The sequence below is a fragment of the Ascaphus truei genome, unplaced genomic scaffold, assembly GCF_040206685.1.
Source record: "Ascaphus truei isolate aAscTru1 unplaced genomic scaffold, aAscTru1.hap1 HAP1_SCAFFOLD_2216, whole genome shotgun sequence".
In the NCBI taxonomy this organism is placed as follows: domain Eukaryota; kingdom Metazoa; phylum Chordata; class Amphibia; order Anura; family Ascaphidae; genus Ascaphus; species Ascaphus truei.
The window spans coordinates 23617-44614 of record NW_027455131.1 but is presented as its reverse complement, the minus strand read 5'-3'; the positions used below and the strand labels follow the sequence as shown (position 1 = coordinate 44614).

General features: G+C 68.5%; 1 protein-coding gene across 1 annotated transcript; it reads right to left on the bottom strand.

Moving 5' to 3' along the window:
- Positions 1 to 4759: 4759 nt before the first annotated feature.
- On the bottom strand, positions 4760 to 19120 carry LOC142477623 (tonsoku-like protein; the record flags this gene model as incomplete). The annotated part of the gene is made up of 5 exons (XM_075582321.1): positions 4760 to 4884; positions 5696 to 5848; positions 13306 to 13451; positions 16201 to 16315; positions 18949 to 19120. Coding segments are annotated over 5 exons (711 nt in total), but the record flags the coding sequence as incomplete, so codon positions are not given.
- Between the last annotated feature and the right edge of the window lie 1878 nt (positions 19121 to 20998).

Genomic DNA, 20998 nt, shown 5'->3' with positions numbered 1-20998 from the left:
ATGGGGGGTCACCCCGAGAGTCAAAGGGGGGGTCACCCCGAGAGTCAAAGGGAGGGGGGGGAAATCGCCCCAGTCAAAGGGGGGGGGTCACCCCGAGAGTCAAAGGGAGGGGGGGGGGGAAATCGCCCCAGTCAAAGGGGGGGGTCACCCCGAGAGTCAAAGGGAGGGGGGGGGAAATCGCCCCAGTCAAAGGGTTGGGGTAACCCCGAGAGTCAAAGGGGGGGGTCACCCCGAGAGTCAAAGGGGGGGGGTCACCCCGAGAGTCAAAGGGGGGGGTCACCCCGAGAGTCAAAGGGGGGGGGGGTGACCCCGAGAGTCAAAGGGGGGGGGGTGACCCCGAGAGTCAAAGGGGGGGGGGTGACCCCGAGAGTCAAAGGGGGGGGTGACCCCGAGAGTCAAAGGGGGGGGGGTGACCCCGAGAGTCAAAGGGGGGGGGGTCACCCCGAGAGTCAAAGGGGGGGTCACCCCGAGAGTCAAAGGGGGGGTCACCCGAGAGTCAAAGGGAGGGGGGGGAAATCGCCCCAGTCAAAGGGAGGGGGGGAGGGGGGAAATCGCCCCAGTCAAAGGGAGGGGGGGGGAAATCGCCCCAGTCAAAGGGAGGGGGGGGGGAAATCGCCCCAGTCAAAGGGGGGGGGGTCACCCCGAGAGTCAAAGGGGGGGGGTGACCCCGAGAGTCAAAAGGGGGGGGGTGACCCCGAGAGTCAAAGGGGGGGGGTCACCCGAGAGTCAAAGGGGGGGTCACCCCGAGAGTCAAAGGGGGGGTCACCCCGAGCAAAGGGAGGGGGGGGGAATCGCCCAGTCAAGGGAGGGGGGGGGGGGGGAAATCGCCCCAGTCAAAGGGAGGGGGGGGAGGGGGGAAATCGCCCCAGTCAAAGGGAGGGGGGGGGGAAATCGCCCCAGTCAAAGGGAGGGGGGGGGGACACCGCCCCGAGTCAAAGGGGGGGGTCACCCCGAGAGTCAAAGGGGGGGTCACCCGAGAGTCAAAGGGGGGGGTCACCCGAGAGTCAAAGGGGGGGGGTCACCCCGAGAGTCAAAGGGGGGGTCACCCCGAGAGTCAAAGGGGGGGTCACCCCGAGAGTCAAAGGGAGGGGGGGGGAAATCGCCCCAGTCAAAGGGGGGGGGGGTCACCCCGAGAGTCAAAGGGGGGTCACCCCGAGAGTCAAAGGGGGGGTCACCCCGAGAGTCAAAGGGAGGGGGGGGGAAATCGCCCCAGTCAAAGGGGGGGGGGTCACCCCGAGAGTCAAAGGGAGGGGGGGAAATCGCCCCAGTCAAAGGGTTGGGGTAACCCCGAGAGTCAAAGGGGGGGGGTCACCCCGAGAGTCAAAGGGGGGGGTCACCCGAGAGTCAAAGGGGGGGGGTCACCCCGAGAGTCAAAGGGGGGGGTCACCCCGAGAGTCAAAGGGGGGGGTCACCCCGAGAGTCAAAGGGGGGGGGTCACCCCGAGAGTCAAAGGGGGGGGGGGGTGACCCCGAGAGTCAAAGGGGGGGGGGGGTGACCCCGAGAGTCAAAGGGGGGGGGGTGACCCCGAGAGTCAAAGGGGGGGGGGGTGACCCCGAGAGTCAAAGGGGGGGGGGGTGACCCCGAGAGTCAAAGGGGGGGGGGGTGACCCCGAGAGTCAAAGGGGGGGGATGACCCCGAGAGTCAAAGGGGGGGGGTCACCCCGAGAGTCAAAGGGGGGGGTCACCCCGAGAGTCAATGGGGGGGGTCACCCCGAGAGTCAAAGGGGGGGGGGGTCACCCCGAGAGTCAAAGGGGGGGGGGGTCACCCCGAGAGTCAAAGGGGGGGGTCACCCCGAGAGTCAAAGGGGGGGGTCACCCGAGAGTCAAAGGGGGGGGGGGGACACCGGGGTCAGAGGAGGGGGTCCGAAGTAGGGGGGGGGTGGGTTCACCCCGGTCAAGGGGGGTGCCCCCGAGAGTCAAAGGGGGGGTGACCCGAGGGTCAAAGGGGGGGGTGACCCCGAGAGTCAAAGGGGGGGGGGTCACCCCGAGAGTCAAAGGGGGGGGGGTCACCCCGAGAGTCAAAGGGGGGGTCACCCCGAGAGTCAAAGGGGGGGTCACCCCGAGAGTCAAAGGGGGGGTCACCCCGAGAGTCAATGGGGGGGGGTCACCCCGAGAGTCAAAGGGGGGGGGGGTCACCCCGAGAGTCAAAGGGGGGGGGGGTCACCCCGAGAGTCAAAGGGGGGGGGGTCACCCCGAGAGTCAAAGGGGGGGGGGGTCACCCCGAGAGTCAAAGGGGGGGGGGTCACCCCGAGAGTCAAAGGGGGGCGGTCACCCCGAGAGTCAAAGGGGGGGGGGTGACCCCGAGAGTCAAAGGGGGGGGGGGGGGTGACCCCGAGAGTAAAAGGGGGGGGTGACCCCGAGAGTCAAAGGGGGGGTGACCCCGAGAGTCAAAGGGGGGGTCACCCCGAGAGTCAAAGGGGGGGGTCACCCCGAGAGTCAAAGGGGGGGGTCACCCCGAGAGTCAAAGGGGGGGTCACCCCGAGAGTCAAAGGGGGGGGTCACCCCGAGAGTCAAAGGGGGGGGGTCACCCCGAGAGTCAAAGGGGGGGGTCACCCCGAGAGTCAAAGGGGGGGGGTCACCCCGAGAGTCAAAGGGGGGGGGTCACCCCGAGAGTCAAAGGGGGGGGTCACCCCGAGAGTCAAAGGGGGGGGGTCACCCCGAGAGTCAAAGGGGGGGGGTCACCCCGAGAGTCAAAGGGGGGGGTCACCCCGAGAGTCAAAGGGGGGGTCACCCCGAGAGTCAAAGGGGGGGTCACCCCGAGAGTCAAAAGGCACCCCGCCCGAGTCAAATGGCCCCCCCGAGTCAAAGGGCCCCCCTCCCCCCGAGTTAAAGAGGGGCCCCATACGAGTCACAGGGGGGCCCCATACGAGTCACAGGGGGGCCCCATACGAGTCACAGGGGGGCCCCATACGAGTCACAGGGGGGCCCCCATACGAGTCACAGGGGGGCCCCATACGAGTCACAGGGGGGCCCCATACGAGTCACAGGGGGGCCCCATACGAGTCACAGGGGGGCCCCATACGAGTCACAGGGGGGCCCCATACGAGTCACAGGGGGGCCATCAACTCACTAACTCATTCACTGAGCCGTGCAAGAACCACACATATATCCTCCCGTCTGTCACACACTGTCCCCCTCACCTGCAGCCCCGCGTCCCCCCTCACCTGCAGCCCCGCGCCCCCCTCACCTGCAGCCCCGCGCCCCCCTCACCTGCAGCCCCGCGCCCCCCTCACCTGCAGCCCCGCGCCCCCACCACCTGCAGCCCCGCCCCCCTCCCTGCAGCCCCGCGGCCCCCTCACCCGCAGCCCCGCGTCCCCCTCACCCGCAGCCCCGCGTCCCCCTCACCCGCAGCCCCCGCGCCCCCCTCACCCGCAGCCCCGCGTCCCCCTCACCCGCAGCCCCGCCCCCCTCACCCGCAGCCCCGCGTCCCCCTCACCTGCAGCCCCGCGCCCCCCTCCCCCCTCACCTGCAGCCCCGCCCCCCTCACCCGCAGCCCCGCGGCCCCCTCACCCGCAGCCCCGCGTCCCCCTCACCCGCAGCCCCGCGCCCCCCTCACCCGCAGCCCCGCGGCCCCCTCACCCGCAGCCCCGCGCCCCCCTCACCCGCAGACCCGCGCCCCCCTCACCCGCAGCCCCGCGCCCCCCTCACCCGCAGCCCCGCGCCCCCCTCACCCGCAGCCCCGCGTCCCCCTCACCCGCAGCCCCGCGCCCCCCTCACCCGCAGCCCCGCGGCCCCCTCACCCGCAGCCCCGCGCCCCCCTCACCCGCAGCCCCGCGTCCCCCTCACCCGCAGCCCCGCGTCCCCCTCAACTGCAGCCCAGCGCCCCCCTCACCTGCAGCCCCGCGTCCCCCTCAACCCGCAGCCCCGCGCCCCCCTCACCCGCAGCCCCGCGTCCCCCTCAACTGCAGCCCAGCGCCCCCCTCACCTGCAGCCCCGCGTCCCCCTCACCTGCAGCCCCGCGCCCCCCTCACCTGCAGCCCCGCGCCCCCCTCACCCGCAGCCCCCTCACCTGCAGCCCCGCGGCCCCCCTCACCTGCAGCCCCGCGCCCCCCCTCACCTGCAGCCCCGCGTCCCCCTCACCTGCAGCCCCGCGGCCCCCTCACCTGCAGCCCCCGCGCCCCCCTCACCTGCAGCCCCGCGGTCCCCCTCACCTGCAGCCCCACGGCCCCCCTCACCTGCAGCCCCCGCGGCCCCCTCACTGCAGCCCCGCGGCCCCCTCACCTGCAGCCCCGCGTCCCCCTCACCCTGCAGCCCCGCGTCCCCCTCACCTGCAGCCCCCCGCGCCCCCCCCCTCACCTGCAGCCCCGCGTCCCCCTCACCCGCAGCCCCGCGCCCCCCTCACCCGCAGCCCCGCGTCCCAATCACCCGCAGCCCCCGCGTCACCCTCACCCGCAGCCCCGCGTCACCCTCACCCGCAGCCCCGCCGGCCCCCTCACCCGCAGCCCCGCGCCCCCCTCACCCGCAGCCCCGCGCCCCCCTCACCCGCAGCCCCGCGCCCCCCCTCACCCCGCAGCCCCGCGCCCCCCTCACCTGCAGCCCGCGCCCCCCTCACCTGCAGCCCCGCGCCCCCCGCACTGCAGCCCCGCGTCCCCCCGCACCTGCAGCCCCGCGCCCCCCTCACCTGCTGCCCCGCGCCCCCCTCACCTGCTGCCCCGCGCCCCCCTCACCCGCAGCCCCGCGTCACCCTCACCCGCAGCCCCGCGTCCCCCTAACCTGCAGCCCCGCGCCCCCCCTCACCTGCAGCCCCGCGCCCCCCTCACCTGCAGCCCCGCGTCCCCGTTGGGGTCACACACTGCAGAGCGTTGCTCAGGCAGCGCCGCACCTCGCCGTACCCCTCCCCGTCCTCCTCACAGGACAGTGCCATGTTCAGCCACGTCTTACACTCCTGCAGGGGCAAAGTGACCTCAGTATAACACCCACAGGCTTCCTCACATAGTAATATGGGTCAGGGAGTGAGGGATCCCGATATAAGGGGATAACCTATCCCCCCCTCACCTCCCAGGGGGTCCCCCTGTATAAGGTATCCCCCCCTCAACTCCCAGGGGTTGCCCCTGTATAAGGTATCCATCCCCCCTCATCTTCGGGAGTTGCCCCTGTATAAGGTATCCCCCCCCCTCACCTCCCGGGGGTTTGCCCCTGTATAAGGTATCCCCCCCCCCTCACCTCCCGGGGGTTGCCCCTGTATAAGGTATCCCCCCCTCCCCTCCCGGGGGTTCCCCCTGTATAAGGTATCCCCCCCCTCACCTCCCGGGGGTCCCCCTGTATAAGGTATCCCCCCCCTCACCTCCCGGGGGTCCCCCTGTATAAGGTACCCCCCTCACCTCGGGGGTTCCCCTGTATAAGGTACCACCCCTCACCTCCCGGGGGTCCCCCTGTATAAGGTACCCCCCCTCACCTCCCGGGGGTCCCCCTGTATAAGGTACCCCCCCTCACCTCCCGGGGGTCCCCCTGTATAAGGTACCCCCCCTCACCTCCGGGGGTCCCCTGTATAAGGTAACCCCCCTCACCTCCCGGGGGTCCCCCTGTATAAGGTACCCCCCCTCACCTCCCGGGGGTCCCCCTGTATAAGGTACCCCCCCTCACCTCCCGGGGGTCCCCTGTATAAGGTACCCCCCCTCACCTCCCGGGGGTCCCCCCTGTATAAGGTACCCCCCCTCACCTCCCGGGGGTCCCCTGTATAAGGTACCCCCCCTCACCTCCCGGGGGTTGCCCCTGCGCAGCTGCAGCTCGGCGTGGTAGTGCTCCGTGGCCAGTCTGTGCTCCTTCAGGTCAGTGAAGGTCGTGGCCAGCGACACGTGGATAACGGCCACTTCCCGCTCCGGCCGGCCAAGCGACTCCGCGCAGCGCAGCTACGGATACAGAGGAGACAGGGTGAGCGGCACACCCGGGGGCGAGAGACAGGCGTGAGCGGCACACCCCCGCGTGGGGCGAGAGACAGGAGACGGGCGTGAGCGGCATGCCCCGCGGGGCGAGAGACAGGAGACGGGCGTGAGCGGCACGCCCCGCGGGGCGAGAGACAGGCGTGAGCGGCACGCCCCGCGGGGCGAGAGACAGGAGACGGGCGTGAGCGGCACACGGGGGGCGAGAGACAGGAGACGGCGTGAGCGGCATGCCCCGCGGGGCGAGAGACGGGCGTGAGCGGCACGCCCCGCGGGGCGAGAGACAGGCTTGAGCGGCACGCCCCGCGGGGCGAGAGACAGGAGACGGGCGTGAGCGGCACGCCCCGCGAGGAGAGAGACAGGCGTGAGCGGCACACCCCGCGTGGGGCAAGAAAAAGGAGACGGGCGTGAGCGGCATGCCCCACTGGGCGAGAGACAGGGGGACGGGCGTGAGCGGCACGCCCCGCGGGGCGAGAGACAGGAGACGGGCGTGAGCGGCATGCCCCGCGGGGCGAGAGACAGGAGACGGTCGTGAGCGACACACCCCACGGGGCGAGAGACAGGAGACGGCACGCCTCGCGGGGCGATACACAGAAGACGGGTGTGAGGGGCACGCCCTGCGGGGCGAGAGACAGGAGGCGGGCGGTGAGCGGCACCCCATGGAGGGGTGACATCTCAGTGGCAGACAGGAGGGGGACGTGTGGCTCATGGAATTTGTCCCTTTCACCGACGTACAAGGCGACGCGGTGACCCCCGGCGTGACACAGGCAGCGACGCGGTGACCCCCGGCGTGAGACAGGCAGCGACGCGGTGACCCCCGGCGTGAGACAGGCAGCGACACGGTGACCCCCGGCGTGAGACAAGCAGTGACACGGTGACCCCCGGCGTGAGACAGGCAGCGACACGGTGACCCCCGGCGTGAGACAGGCTGCGACACGGTGACCCCCGGCGTGAGACAGGCAGTGACCCCCGGCGTGAGACAGGCAGCGACACGGTGACCCCCGGCGTGAGACAGGCAGCGACACGGTGACCCCCGGCGTGAGACAGGCAGCGACACGGTGACCCCCCGGCGTGTGACAGGCAGCGACGCGGTGACCCCCGGCGTGAGACAGGCAGTGACCCCCGGCGTGAGACAGGTAGTGACGCGGTGACCCCCGGCGTGAGACAGGGCAGCGACGCGGTGACCCCCGGCGTGAGACAGGCAGCGACACGGTGACCCCCGGCGTGAGACAGGCAGCGACGCGGTGACCCCCGGCGTGAGACAGGCAGTGACCCCCGGCGTGAGACAGGTAGTGACGCGGTGACCCCCGGCGTGAGACAGGCAGCGACGCGGTGACCCCCGGCGTGAGACAGGCAGCAGCGACACGGTGACCCCCGGCGTGAGACAGGCAGTGACGCGGTGACCCCCGGCGTGAGACAGGCAGCGACACGGTGACCCCCGGCGTGAGACAGGCAGCGACACGGTGACCCCCGGCGTGAGACAGGCAGCGACACGGTGACCCCCGGCGTGAGACAGGCAGCGACACGGTGACCCCCGGCGTGAGACAGGCAGCGACACGGTGACCCCGGCGTGAGACAGGCAGTGACACGGTGACCCCCGGCGTGAGACAGGCAGAGACCCCCGGCGTGAGACAGGCAGCGACACGGTGACCCCCGGCATGAGACAGGCAGCGACACGGTGACCCCCGGCGTGAGACAGGCAGTGACACGGTGACCCCCGGCGTGAGACAGACAGCGATATGGTGCCCGGCATGAGACAGGCAGCGACACGGTGACCCCCGGCGTGAGACAGGCAGTGACGCGGTGACCCCCGGCGTGAGACAGGCTGCGACACAGTGACCCCCGGCGTGAGACAGGCAGTGACGCGGTGACCCCCGGCGTGAGACAGGCAGCGACGCGGTGACCCCCGGCGTGAGACAGGCAGCGACACGGTGACCCCCGGCGTGAGACAGGCAGCGACACGGTGACCCCCGGCGGTGAGACAGGCAGCGACACGGTGACCCCCGGCGTGAGACAGGCAGTGACGCGGTGACCCCCGGCGTGAGACAGGCAGCAACACGGTGACCCCGGCGTGAGACAGGCAGTGACGCGGTGACCCCCGGCGTGAGAAAAGGCAGCGACACGGTGACCCCCGGCGTGAGACAGGCAGCGACACGGTGACCCCCGGCGTGAGACAGGCAGCGACACGGTGACCCCTGGCGTGAGACAGGCAGCGACACGGTGACCCCCGGCGTGAGACAGGCAGCGACACGGTGACCCCCGGCGTGAGACAGGCAGCGACACGGTGACCCCCGGCGTGAGACAGCCAGCGACACGGTGACCCCCGGCGTGAGACCGGCAGCGACACGGTGACCCCCGGCGTGAGACAGGCAGCGACACGGTGACCCCCGGCGTGAGACAGGCAGTGACGCGGTGACCCCCGGCGTGAGACAGGCACCCCCGGCGTGAGACAGGCAGTGACACGGTGACCCCCGGCGTGAGACAGGCAGTGACCCCCGGCAGCGACGCGGTGACCCCCGGCGTGAGACAGGCACCCCCGGCGTGAGACAGGCAGCGACACGGTGACCCCCGGCGTGAGACAGGCAGCGACATGGTGCCCGGCGTGAGACAGGCAGTGACGCGGTGACCCCCGGCGTGAGACAGGCAGCGACACGGTGACCCCCGGCGTGAGACAGGCAGCGACACGGTGACCCCCGGCGTGAGACAGGCAGTGACGCGGTGACCCCCGGCGTGAGACAGGCAGCGACACGGTGACCCCCGGCGTGAGACAGGCAGCGACACGGTGACCCCCGGCGTGAGACAGGCAGCGACACGGAGACCCCCGGCGTGAGACAGGCAGTGACGCGGTGACCCCCGCCGTGAGACAGGCAGTGACCCCGGCGTGAGACAGGCAGCGACGCGGTGACCCCCGACGTGAGACAGGCAGTGACCCCCGGCGTGAGACAGGCAGTGACACGGTGACCCCCGGCGTGAGACAGGCAGTGACCCCCGGCGTGAGACAGGCAGCGACGCCGGTGACCCCCGGCGTGAGACAGGCAGCGACGCGGTAACCCCCGGCGTGAGACAGGCAGCGACGCGGTGACCCCCGGCGTGAGACAGGCAGCGACGCGGTGACCCCCGGCGTGAGACAGGCAACGACATGGTGCCCGGCGTGAGACAGGCAGCGACACGGTGACCCCCGGCGTGAGACAGGCAGTGACCCCCGGCGTGAGACAGGCAGCGACGCGGTGACCCCCGGCGTGAGACAGGCAGCGACGCGGTGACCCCCGGCGTGAGACAGGCAGCGACGCGGTGACCCCCGGCGTGAGACAGGCAGCGACGCGGTGACCCCCGGCGTGAGACAGGCAGCGACATGGTGCCCGGCGTGAGACAGGCAGCGACACGGTGAACCCCGGCGTGAGACAGGCAGCGACACGGTGACCCCCGGCGTGAGACAGGCAGCGACACGGTGACCCCCGGCGTGAGACAGGCAGCGACACGGTGACCCCCGGCGTGAGACAGGCAGCGACACGGTGACCCCCGGCGTGAGACAGGCAGTGACGCGGTGACCCCCGGCGTGAGACAGGCAGCGACGCGGTGACCCCCGGCGTGAGACAGGCAGCGACACGGTGACCCCCGGCGTGAGACAGGCTGCGACACGGTGACCCCCGGCGTGAGACAGGCAGCGACACGGTGACCCCTGGCGTGAGACAGGCAGCGACACGGTGACCCCCGGCGTGAGACAGGCAGCGACACGGTGACCCCCGGCGTGAGACAGGCAGCGACACGGTGACCCCCGGCGTGAGACAGGCAGCGACACGGTGACCCCCGGCGTGAGACAGGCAGTGACGCGGTGACCCCCGGCGTGAGACAGGCAGTGACGCGGTGACCCCCGGCGTGTGACAGGCAGCGACGCGGTGACCCCCGGCGTGAGACAGGCAGCGACACGGTGACCCCCGGCGTGAGACAGGCAGCGACACGGTGACCCCCGGCGTGAGACAGGCAGCGACACGGTGACCCCCGGCGTGAGACAGGCAGTGACCCCCGGCAGCGACACGGTGACCCCCGGCGTGAGACAGGCAGCGACGCGGTGACCCCCGGCGTGAGACAGGCAGCGACACGGTGAACCCCGGCGTGAGACAGGCAGCGACACGGTGACCCCCGGCGTGAGACAGGCAGTGACGCGGTGACCCCCGGCGTGAGACAGGCAGCGACACGGTGACCCCCGGCGTGAGACAGGCAGCGACACGGTGACCCCCGGCGTGAGACAGGCAGCGACACGGTGACCCCCGGCGTGAGACAAGCAGTGACACGGTGACCCCCGGCGTGAGACAGGCAGCGACACGGTGACCCCCGGCGTGAGACAGGCAGCGACACGGTGACCTCCGGCGTGAGACAGGCAGCGACGCGGTGACCCCCGGCGTGAGACAGGCAGCGACACGGTGACCCCCGGCGTGAGACAGGCAGTGACACGGTGACCCCCGGCGTGAGACAGACAGCGACACGGTGACCCCCGGCGTGAGACAGGCAGCGACACGGTGACCCCCGGCGTGAGACAGGCAGTGACGCGGTGACCCCCGGCGTGAGACAGACAGCGACACGGTGACCCCCGGCGTGAGACAGGCAGCGACGCGGTGACCCCCGGCGTGAGACAGGCAGCGACACGGTGACCCCCGGCGTGAGACAGGCAGTGACGCGGTGACCCCCGGCGTGAGACAGGCAGCGACACGGTGACCCCCGGCGTGAGACAGGCAGTGACCCCCGGCGTGAGACAGGCAGCGACGCGGTGACCCCCGGCGTGAGACAGGCAGCGACGCGGTGACCCCCGGCATGAGACAGGCAGTGACCCCCGGCGTGAGACAGGCAGCGACGCGGTGACCCCCGGCATGAGACAGGCAGCGACACGGTGACCCCCGGCGTGAGACAGGCAGCGACGCGGTGACCCCCGGCGTGAGACAGGCAGCGACACGGTGACCCCCGGCGTGAGACAGGCAGCGATGCGGTGACCCCCGGCGTGAGACAGGCAGTGACACGGTGACCCCCGGCGTGAGACAGGCAGTGACATGGTGACCCCCGGCGTGAGACAGGCAGTGACACGGTGACCCCCGGCGTGAGACAGGCAGCGACACGGTGACCCCCGGCGTGAGACAGGCAGTGACGCGGTGACCCCCGGCGTGAGACAGGCAGCGACACGGTGACCCCCGGCGTGAGACAGGCAGCGACACGGTGACCCCCGGCGTGAGACAGGCAGTGACACGGTGACCCCCGGCGTGAGACAGGCAGCGACACGGTGACCCCCGGCGTGAGACAGGCAGTGACGCGGTGACCCCCGGCGTGAGACAGGCAGCGACGCGGTGACCCCCGGCGTGAGACAGGCAGCGACACGGTGACCTCCGGCGTGAGACAGGCAGCGACGCGGTGACCCCCGGCGTGAGACAGGCAGCGACACGGTGACCCCCGGCGTGAGACAGGCAGCGACACGGTGACCCCCGGCGTGAGACAGGCAGCGACACGGTGACCCCCGGCGTGAGACAGGCAGTGACATGGTGCCCGGCGTGAGACAGGCAGCGACACGGTGACCCCCGGCGTGAGACAGGCAGTGACGCGGTGACCCCCGGCGTGAGACAGGCAGCGACACGGTGACCCCCGGCGTGAGACAGGCAGCGACACGGTGACCCCCGGCGTGAGACAGGCAGTGACACGGTGACCCCCGGCGTGAGACAGGCAGCGACACGGTGACCCCCGGCGTGAGACAGGCAGCGATGCGGTGACCCCCGGCGTGAGACAGGCAGTGACGCGGTGACCCCCGGCGTGAGACAGGCAGTGACACGGTGACCCCCGGCGTGAGACAGGCAGTGACACGGTGACCCCCGGCGTGAGACAGGCAGCGACACGGTGACCCCCGGCGTGAGACAGGCAGTGACGCGGTGACCCCCGGCGTGAGACAGGCAGCGACACGGTGACCCCCGGCGTGAGACAGGCAGCGACACGGTGACCCCCGGCGTGAGACAGGCAGTGACACGGTGACCCCCGGCGTGAGACAGGCAGCGACACGGTGACCCCCGGCGTGAGACAGGCAGTGACGCGGTGACCCCCGGCGTGAGACAGGCAGCGACGCGGTGACCCCCGGCGTGAGACAGGCAGCGACACGGTGACCTCCGGCGTGAGACAGGCAGCGACGCGGTGACCCCCGGCGTGAGACAGGCAGCGACACGGTGACCCCCGGCGTGAGACAGGCAGCGACACGGTGACCCCCGGCGTGAGACAGGCAGCGACACGGTGACCCCCGGCGTGAGACAGGCAGTGACATGGTGCCCGGCGTGAGACAGGCAGCGACACGGTGACCCCCGGCGTGAGACAGGCAGTGACGCGGTGACCCCCGGCGTGAGACAGGCAGTGACCCCCGGCGTGAGACAGGCAGCGACGCGGTGACCCCCGGCGTGAGACAGGCAGCGACACGGTGACCCCCGGCGTGAGACAGGCAGTGACGCGGTGACCCCCGGCGTGAGACAGGCAGCGACACGGTGACCCCCGGCGTGAGACAGGCAGCGACACGGTGACCCCCGGCGTGAGACAGGCAGTGACACGGTGACCCCCGGCGTGAGACCCGGCGTGAGACAGGCAGTGACGCGGTGACCCCCGGCGTGAGACAGGCAGCGACGCGGTGACCCCCGGCGTGAGACAGGCAGCGACACGGTGACCTCCGGCGTGAGACAGGCAGCGACGCGGTGACCCCCGGCGTGAGACAGGCAGCGACACGGTGACCCCCGGCGTGAGACAGGCAGCGACACGGTGACCCCCGGCGTGAGACAGGCAGCGACACGGTGACCCCCGGCGTGAGACAGGCAGTGACATGGTGCCCGGCGTGAGACAGGCAGCGACACGGTGACCCCCGGCGTGAGACAGGCAGTGACGCGGTGACCCCCGGCGTGAGACAGGCAGTGACGCGGTGACCCCCGGCGTGAGACAGGCAGCGACACGGTGACCCCGGCGTGAGACAGGCAGCGACACGGTGACCCCCGGCGTGAGACAGGCAGTGACGCGGTGACCCCCGGCGTGAGACAGGCAGTGACGCGGTGACCCCCGGCGTGAGACAGGCAGCGACACGGTGACCCCGGCGTGAGACAGGCAGTGACGCGGTGACCCCCGGCGTGAGACAGGCAGCAACACGGTGACCCCCGGCGTGAGACAGGCAGCGACACGGTGACCCCGGCGTGAGACAGGCAGCGACACGGTGACCCCCGGCGTGAGACAGGCAGCGACACGGTGACCCCCGGCGTGAGACAGGCAGCGACACGGTGACCCCCGGCGTGAGACAGGCAGCGACACGGTGACCCCCGGCGTGAGACAGACGGGCGACGTGGTGACCCCCGGCGTGAGACAGACGGGCGACGTGGTGACCCCCGGCGTGAGACAGACGGGCGACGTGGTGACCCCCGGCGTGATACCTGCATCTTGTAATACTCCACGGCTTTGCTGAAGCAGCCGACCTTGCAGTAGAGATCCCCAAGCTGCTCATACAGGCCCAGCGCCCCCTGCTGGTCGCCCTCTGCCAGCTCGCACAGCGCCTCCTCCAGGTGACATCCTTTAATAGCTGGGGGGTGGAGCGGGGGCAGTTATAACAACAATGCAGTGCAGGCCCGGCAAGGGTTAAAGCAAGACGGGAAGGGAGGGGGGGGGGAGGGGAGAAGACAGGGGGGGAGAAGAAGAGAAGGAGGGGAAGAGAAGAGAAGGAGGGGGTGAGAAGAGAAGAGAAGGAGGGGGGGTGAGAAGAGAAGGAGGGGGTGAGAAGAGAAGAGAAGGAGGGGGTGAGAAGAGAAGGAGGGGGTGAGAAGAGAAGAGAAGGAGGGGGGGTGAGAAGAGAAGAGAAGGAGGGGGGGTGAGAAGAGAAGAGAAAGAGGGGGGGTGAGAAGAGAAGAGAAAGAGGGGGGTGAGAAGAGAAAGAGGAGGGGGTGAGAAGAGAAGAAAGGGGGGGAGAAGAAGAGAAGAAGGGGGGGGAGAAGAAGAGAAGAAGGGGGGGGAGAAGAGAAGAGAAGGAGGGCGGGTGAGAAGAGAAGGAGGGCGGGTGAGAAGAAAAGGAGGGGGTGAGTAGAGAAGAAAGGGGGGGAGAAGAGAAGAAAGGGGGGGGAGAAGAAGAGAAGAGAAGAAAGGGGGGGAGAAGAAGAGAAGAGAAGGAGGGGGGATGAGAAGAGAAAAGGAGGAGGGGGTGAGAAGAGAAGAAAGGGGGGGAGAAGAAGAGAAGAAAGGGGGGGAGAAGAAGAGAAGAAAGGGGGGAGAAGAAGAGAAGGAGGAGGGGGTGAGAAGAGAAGAGAAGGAGGGGTGAGAAGAGAAAGAGGAAAGGGGTGAGAAGAGAAGGAGGAGGGGTAAGAAGAGAAGGAGGAGGGGGTGAGAAGAGAAGGAGGTGAGAAGAGAAGGAGGGGGGTGAGAAGAGAAGGAGGGGGTGAGAAGAGAAGGACGGGGGGTGAGAAGAGAAGAAGGAGGGGGGGTGAGAAGAGAAGAAGGAGGGGGGGTGAGAAGAGAAGAAGGAGAGGGGGTGAGAAGAGAAGGAGGGGGGGTGAGAAGAGAAGAAGGAGGGGGGGTGAGAAGAGAAGAAGGAGGGGGGTGAGAAGGAGGGGGTGATAAGAGAAGAAAGGGGGGAGAAGAGAAGGGAGAAGGAGGAGGGGGTGAGAAGAGAAGGAGGGGGGGTGAGAAGAGAAGGAGGGGGGGTGAGAAGAGAAGGAGGAGGGGGTGAGAAGAGAAGGAGGGGGGGAGAAGAGAAGAGAAGGAGGGGGGGTGAGAAGAGAAGGAGGAGGGGGTGAGAAGAGAAGGAGGAGGGGGTGAGAAGAGAAGGAGGAGGGGGTGAGAAGAGAAGGAGGAGGGGGTGAGAGAGAAGTTGGAGGGGGTGAGAAGAGAAGGAGGGGGGGGTGAGAGAGAAGGAGGAGGGGGTGAGAAGAGAAGGAGGGGGGGGGGTGAGAAGAGAAGAGAAGGGGGGAGAAGAGAAAGAGGTGAGAAGAGAAGAAAGGGGGGGAGAAGAGAAGACAAGGTGGAGGGGGTGAGAAGAGAAGGAGGAGGGGGTGAGAAGAGAAGGAGGGGGGGTGAGAGAGAGGAGGAGGGGGTGAGAAGAGAAGGAGGAGGGGGTGAGAAGAGAAGGAGGGGGGTGAGAAGAGAAGGAGGGAGGTGAGAAGAGAAGGACGGGGGGGTGAGAAGAGAAGGAGGAGGGGGTGAGAAGAGAAGGAGGAGGGGGTGAGGAAGAAGGAGGAGGGGGTGAGAAGAGAAGGAGGAGGGGGGTGAGAAGAGAAGGAGGGGGGTGAGAAGAGAAGGAGGGGGGGTGAGAAGAGAAGGAGGGAGGTGAGAAGAGAAGGACGGGGGGGTGAGAGAGAAGACGGGGGGTGAGAAGAGAAGGACGGGGGGTGAGAAGAGAAGGACGGGGGGTGAGAAGAGAAGGACGGGGGGTGAGAGAGAAGGACGGGGGGGTGAGAAGAGAAGGACGGAGGGGTGAGAAGAGAAGGACGGAGGGGTGAGAAGAGAAGGACGGGGGGGTGAGAAGAGAAGGACGGGGGGGGTGAGAAGAGAAGGACGGGGGGGGTGAGAAGAGAAGGACGGGGGGGTGAGAAGAGAAGGACGGGGGGGTGAGAAGAGAAGGACGGGGGGGGTGAGAAGAGAAGGACGGGGGGGTGAGAAGAGAAGGACGGGGGGTGAGAAGAGAAGGACGGGGGGGTGAGAAGAGAAGGACGGGGGGGGTGAGAAGAGAAGGACGGGGGGGTGAGAAGAGAAGGACGGGGGGGTGAGAAGAGAAGGACGGGGGGGTGAGAAGAGAAGGACGGGGGGGGTGAGAAGAGAAGGACGGTGGGGGGTGAGAAGAGAAGGACGGGGGGTGAGAAGAGAAGGACGGGGGGGTGAGAAGAGCAGGACGGGGGGTGAGAAGAGAAGGACGGGGGGGTGGTGAGAAGGAACGGGGGGTGAGAAGGACGGGGGGAGGTGAGAAGGAAGGGGGGGTGAGAAGGACGGGGGTGAGAAGGACGGGGGGAGGTGAGAAGGACAGGGGGTGAGAAGGACGGGCGGGAGGTGAGAAGGAAAGGGGGTGAGAAGGAAGGGGGGAGGTGAGAAGGAAAGGGGGGGGGTGAGAAGGACGGGGGGGGTGAGAAGGACGGGGGGAGGTGAGGGACAGGGGGAGGTGAGAAGGACGGGGAGGTGAGAAGGACGGGGAGGTGAGAAGGAAGGGGGAGGTGAGAAGGAAAGGGGGGGGTGAGAAGGAAGGGGGGGGTGAGAAGGAAGGAAGGGGGGGTGAAGGAAGAAAGGGGGGTGAGAAGGAAGGAAGGGGGGTGAGAAGGAAGTGGGGGGGTGAGAAGGAAGGGGGGGGTTACCGTATTTGAGGTTCCTGCGCACGATCTCCCGATCAGACGGACGAGCAGATCCCAGGAGGTAAGATTTTTTCAGAGACCGTTTCCCAGCTGAGAGATCCCCCAGGGAAAGCACCGCCTGAGAGCGAGAGAGAGAGAGGGGTGTCACACAGAGAGCGAGAGAGAGAGAGGGGTGTCACACAGAGAGCGAGAGGAAAGGGGGCACGGGGGGGAGAGAGAGAGGGGTGTCACACAAAGACCGAGAGAGAGAGAGGGGTGTCACACAGAGAGCGAGAGGAAAGGGGGCGCGGGGGGGGAGAGAGAGAGGGGTGTCACACAGAGAGCGAGAGGAAAGGGGGCGCGGGGGGGGAGAGAGAGAGGGGTGTCACACAAAGACCGAGAGAGAGAGAGGGGTGTCACACAGAGAGCGAGAGGAAAGGGGGCGCGGGGGGGGAGAGAGAGAGGGGTGTCACACAGAGAGCGAGAGGAAAGGGGGCGCGGGGGGGAGAGAGAGAGGGGTGTCACACAAAGACCGAGAGAGAGAGAGGGGTGTCACACAGAGAGCGAGAGAGAGAGAGAGAGAGAGAGGGGTGTCACACAGAGAGCGAGAGGAAAGGGGGCGCGGGGGGGAGAGAGAGAGGGGTGTCACACAAAGACCGAGAGAGAGAGAGGGGTGTCACACAGAGAGCGAGAGGAAAGGGGGGCGCGGGGGGGAGAGAGAGAGGGGTGTCACACAAAGACCGAGAGAGAGAGAGGGGTGTCACACAGAGAGCGAGAGGAAAGGGGGCGCGGGGGGGGAGAGAGGGGTGTCACACAGAGAGCGAGAGGAAAGGGGGCGCGGGGGGGGGGGAGAGAGAGAGAGAGGGGTGTCACACAGAGAGCGAGAGAGAGGGGTGTCACACAGAGAGCGAGAGGAAAGGGGGTGCGGGGGGGGGGGGGGGAGAAAGAGAGGGGTGTCACACAGAGAGCGAGAGGAAAGGGGGCGCGGGGGGGAGAAAGAGAGGGGTGTCACACAGAGAGCGAGAGGAAAGGGTGCGCGGGGGGGGAGAGAGAGGGGTGTCACATAGAGAGCGAGAGGAAAGGGGGCGCGGGGGGGGAGAGAGAGGGGTGTCACATAGAGAGCGAGAGGAAAGGGGGCGCGGGGGGGGAGAGAGAGAGGGGTGTCACACAGAGCGAGAGGAAAGGGGGCGCGGGGGGGGAGAGAGAGGGGTGTCACACAGAGGGGAGAGAGAGGGGTGTCACACAGAGAGCGAGAGGAATGGGGGCGCGGGGGGGGAGAGAGAGGGGTGTCACACAGAGAGCGAGAGGAATGTGGGTGCGGGGGGGGCGAGAGAGAGAGGGGTGTCACACAGAGAGCGAGAGGAAAGGGGGCGCGGGGGGGGGAGAGAGGGGTGTCACACAGAGCGAGAGGAAAGGGGGCGCGGGGGGGGAGAGACTCGGGGGGCGCGGCGGGGGGGGAGAAAATGGGGGATGGGGAGGGTTGGGAAGAGAATGGGGGATGGGGGGCAGGAGGGAGAGAGAATGGGGGGAGGAGGGGAGAGAGAATGGGAGCTGAGGGGGGGAGGAGGGAATGGGGGGGAGAGAGAATGGGGGATAGGGGCGGGGTGGGGAAGAGAATGGGAGCTGAGGGGGGGAGGAGGGAATGGGGGGGGGAGGGAATGGGGGGAGGAGGGAATGGGGGGAGAAAGAATGGGAGCTGAGGGGGGGAGGAGGGAATGGGGGGGGGGAATGGGAGCTGAGGGGGGGGAGAATGGAATGGGGGAGAGAGAATGGGAGCTGAGGGGGGGAGGAGGGAATGGGGGAGAGAGAATGGGAGCTGAGGGGGGGAGGAGGGAATGGGGGAGAGAGAATGGGAGCTGAGGGGGGGAGGAGGGAATGGGGGAGAGAGAATGGGAGCTGAGGGGGGGAGGAGGGAATGGGGCAGAGAGAATGGGAGCTAGGGGGGAGGAGGGAATGGGGGAGAGAGAATGGGGGAGAGAATGGGAGCTGAGGGGGGGAGGAGGGAATGGGGGGAGAGAGAATGGGAGCAGAGGGGGGAGGAGGGAATGGGGGGAGAGAGAATGGGAGCTGAGAATGGGGGAGAGAATGGGAGCTGAGGGGGGAGGAGGGAATGGGGGAGAGAGAATGGGAGCTGAGGGGGGAGGAGGGAATGGGGGAGAGAGAATGGGAGCTGAGGGGGGGAGGAGGGAATGGGGGGAGAGAGAATGGGAGCTGAGGGGGGGAGGAGGGAATGGGGGGAGAGAGAATGGGAGCTGAGGGGGGGAGGAGGGAATGGGGGGAGAGAGAATGGGAGCTGAGGGGGGAGGAGGGAATGGGGAGAGAGAGAATGGGAGCTGAGTGGGGGAGGAGGGAATGGGGAGAGAGAGAATGGGAGCTGAGTGGGGGAGGAGGGAATGGGGAGAGAGAATGGGAGCTGAGGGGGGAGGAGGGAATGGGGGAGAGAGAATGGGAGCTGAGGGGGGAGGAGGGAATGGGGGAGAGAGAATGGGAGCTGAGGGGGGAGGAGGGAATGGGGGAGAGAGAATGGGAGCTGAGGGGGGGAGGAGGGAATGGGGGAGAGAATGGGAGCTGAGTGGGGGAGGAGGGAATGGGGGGAGAAAGAATGGGAGCTGAGGGGGGGAGGAGGGAATGGGGGAGAGAGAATGGGAGCTGAGGGGGGGAGGAGGGAATGGGGGGAGAGAGAATGGGAGCTGAGGGGGGGAGGAGGGAATGGGGGGAGAGAGAATGGGAGCTGGGAAAGCGAGGCCCCTCTCTCCCCGCCCCCCGCCTCACCTGGCCGATGCTGCCGTAGCAGTCGCTCTCCATGTGCTTCTCGCGCATGCGCCGGGCGCACTCTCGCGCCGCCTCCCAGCAGCGGATGGCCTTGGAGTGCGCCCCATTGCGCAGGTGAATGCTGCCCAGGGTGGAGTTAGCTCTGTACAAATCCTCGTGCAGCTGGCTCTGTCTGCGAGACGCACAGAGGGGGGAGAGGGGGGTCAGAGAGACACACAGGAGGGGGGAGAGGGGGGTAAGAGACACGCACAGGGGGGGAGAGGCGGGTAAGAGAGACGCACAGAGGGGGGAGAGGGGGGGTCAGAGAGACACGCAGGGGGGGGGAGAGGGGGGTAAGAGACACGCACAGGGGGGGGGGAGAGGCGGGTAAGAGAGACGCACAGAGGGGGGAGAGGCGGGTAAGAGAGACGCACAGAGGGGGGAGAGGCGTGTAAGAGAGACGCACAGAGGGGGGAGAGGCGGGTAAAAGAGACGCACGGGGGGGAGAGGCGGGTAAGAGAGACGCACAGGGGGGGGAGAGGCGGGTAAGAGAGACGCACAGGGGGGGGGAGAGGCGGGTAAGAGAGACGCACAGGGGGAGGGGAGAGGCGGGTAAGAGAGACGCAGAGGGGGGGGGGAGAGGCGGGTAAGAGCGACGCACAGAGGGGGGAGAGGCGGGTAAGAGAGACACACAGAGGGAGGAGAGGCGGGTAAGAGAGACGCACAGAGAGGGAGAGGCGGGTAAGAGACGCACAGAGGGGGAGAGGCGGGTAAGAGAGACGCACAGAGGGGGGAGAGGGGGGTCAGAGAGACACACAGGAGGGGGGAGAGGGGGGTAAGAGACACGCACAGGGGGGGAGAGGCGGGTAAGAGAGACGCACAGAGGGGGGAGAGGGGGGTCAGAGAGACACACAGGGGGGGGGGAGAGGGGGGTAAGAGACACGCACAGGGGGGGGGAGAGGCGGGTAAGAGAGACGCACAGAGGGGGGAGAGGCGGGTAAGAGAGACGCACAGAGGGGGGAGAGGCGTGTAAGAGAGACGCACAGAGGGGGGAGAGGCGGGTAAAAGAGACGCACGGGGGGGAGAGGCGGGTAAGAGAGACGCACAGGGGGGGGAGAGGCGGGTAAGAGAGACGCACAGGGGGGGGGAGAGGCGGGTAAGAGAGACGCACAGGGGGAGGGGAGAGGCGGGTAAGAGAGACGCAGAGGGGGGGGGAGAGGCGGGTAAGAGCGACGCACAGAGGGGGGAGAGGCGGGTAAGAGAGACACACAGAGGGAGGAGAGGCGGGTAAGAGAGACGCACAGAGGGGGAGAGGCGGGTAAGAGACGCACAGAGGGGGAGAGGCGGGTAAGAGAGACGCACAGAGGGGGGAGAGGCGGGTAAGAGAGACGCACAGAGGGGGAGAGGCGGGTAAGAGACGCACACAGAGGGGGTAGAGGCGGGTAAGAGAGACGCACAGAGGGGGAGAGGGGGGAGAGACGGGTAAGAGAGACGCACAGAGGGGGGAGAGGCAGGTAAGAGAGACACACAGAGGGGGGAGAGGCGGGTAAGCGACACACACAGAGGGGGGAGAGGCGGGTAAGAGACGCACAGAGGGGGGAGAGGCGGGTAAGAGACACACACAGGGGGGAGAGGCGGGTAAGAGAGACACACAGACGGGGGAGAGGCGGGTAAGAGACGCAGAGGGGGGGGAGAGGCGGGTAAGAGAGACGCACAGAGGGGGGAGAGGCGGGTAAGAGAGACGCACAGAGAGAGGAGAGGCGGGTAAGAGACACACGGGGGGGAGAGGCGGGTAAGAGACGCACAGAGGGGGTAGAGGCGGGTAAGAGAGACGCACAGAGGGGGGAGAGGCGGGTAAGAGAGACACACAGAGGGGGAGAGGCGGGTAAGAGACGCACAGAGGGGGGAGAGGCGGGTAAGAGAGACACACAGAGGGGGAGAGGCGGGTAAGAGAGACGCACAGAGGGAGGAGAGGCGGGTAAGAGAGACACAGAGGGGGGAGAGGCGGGTAAGAGAGACGCACAGAGGGGGAGAGGCGGGTAAGAGAGACACACAGAGGGGGGAGAGGCGG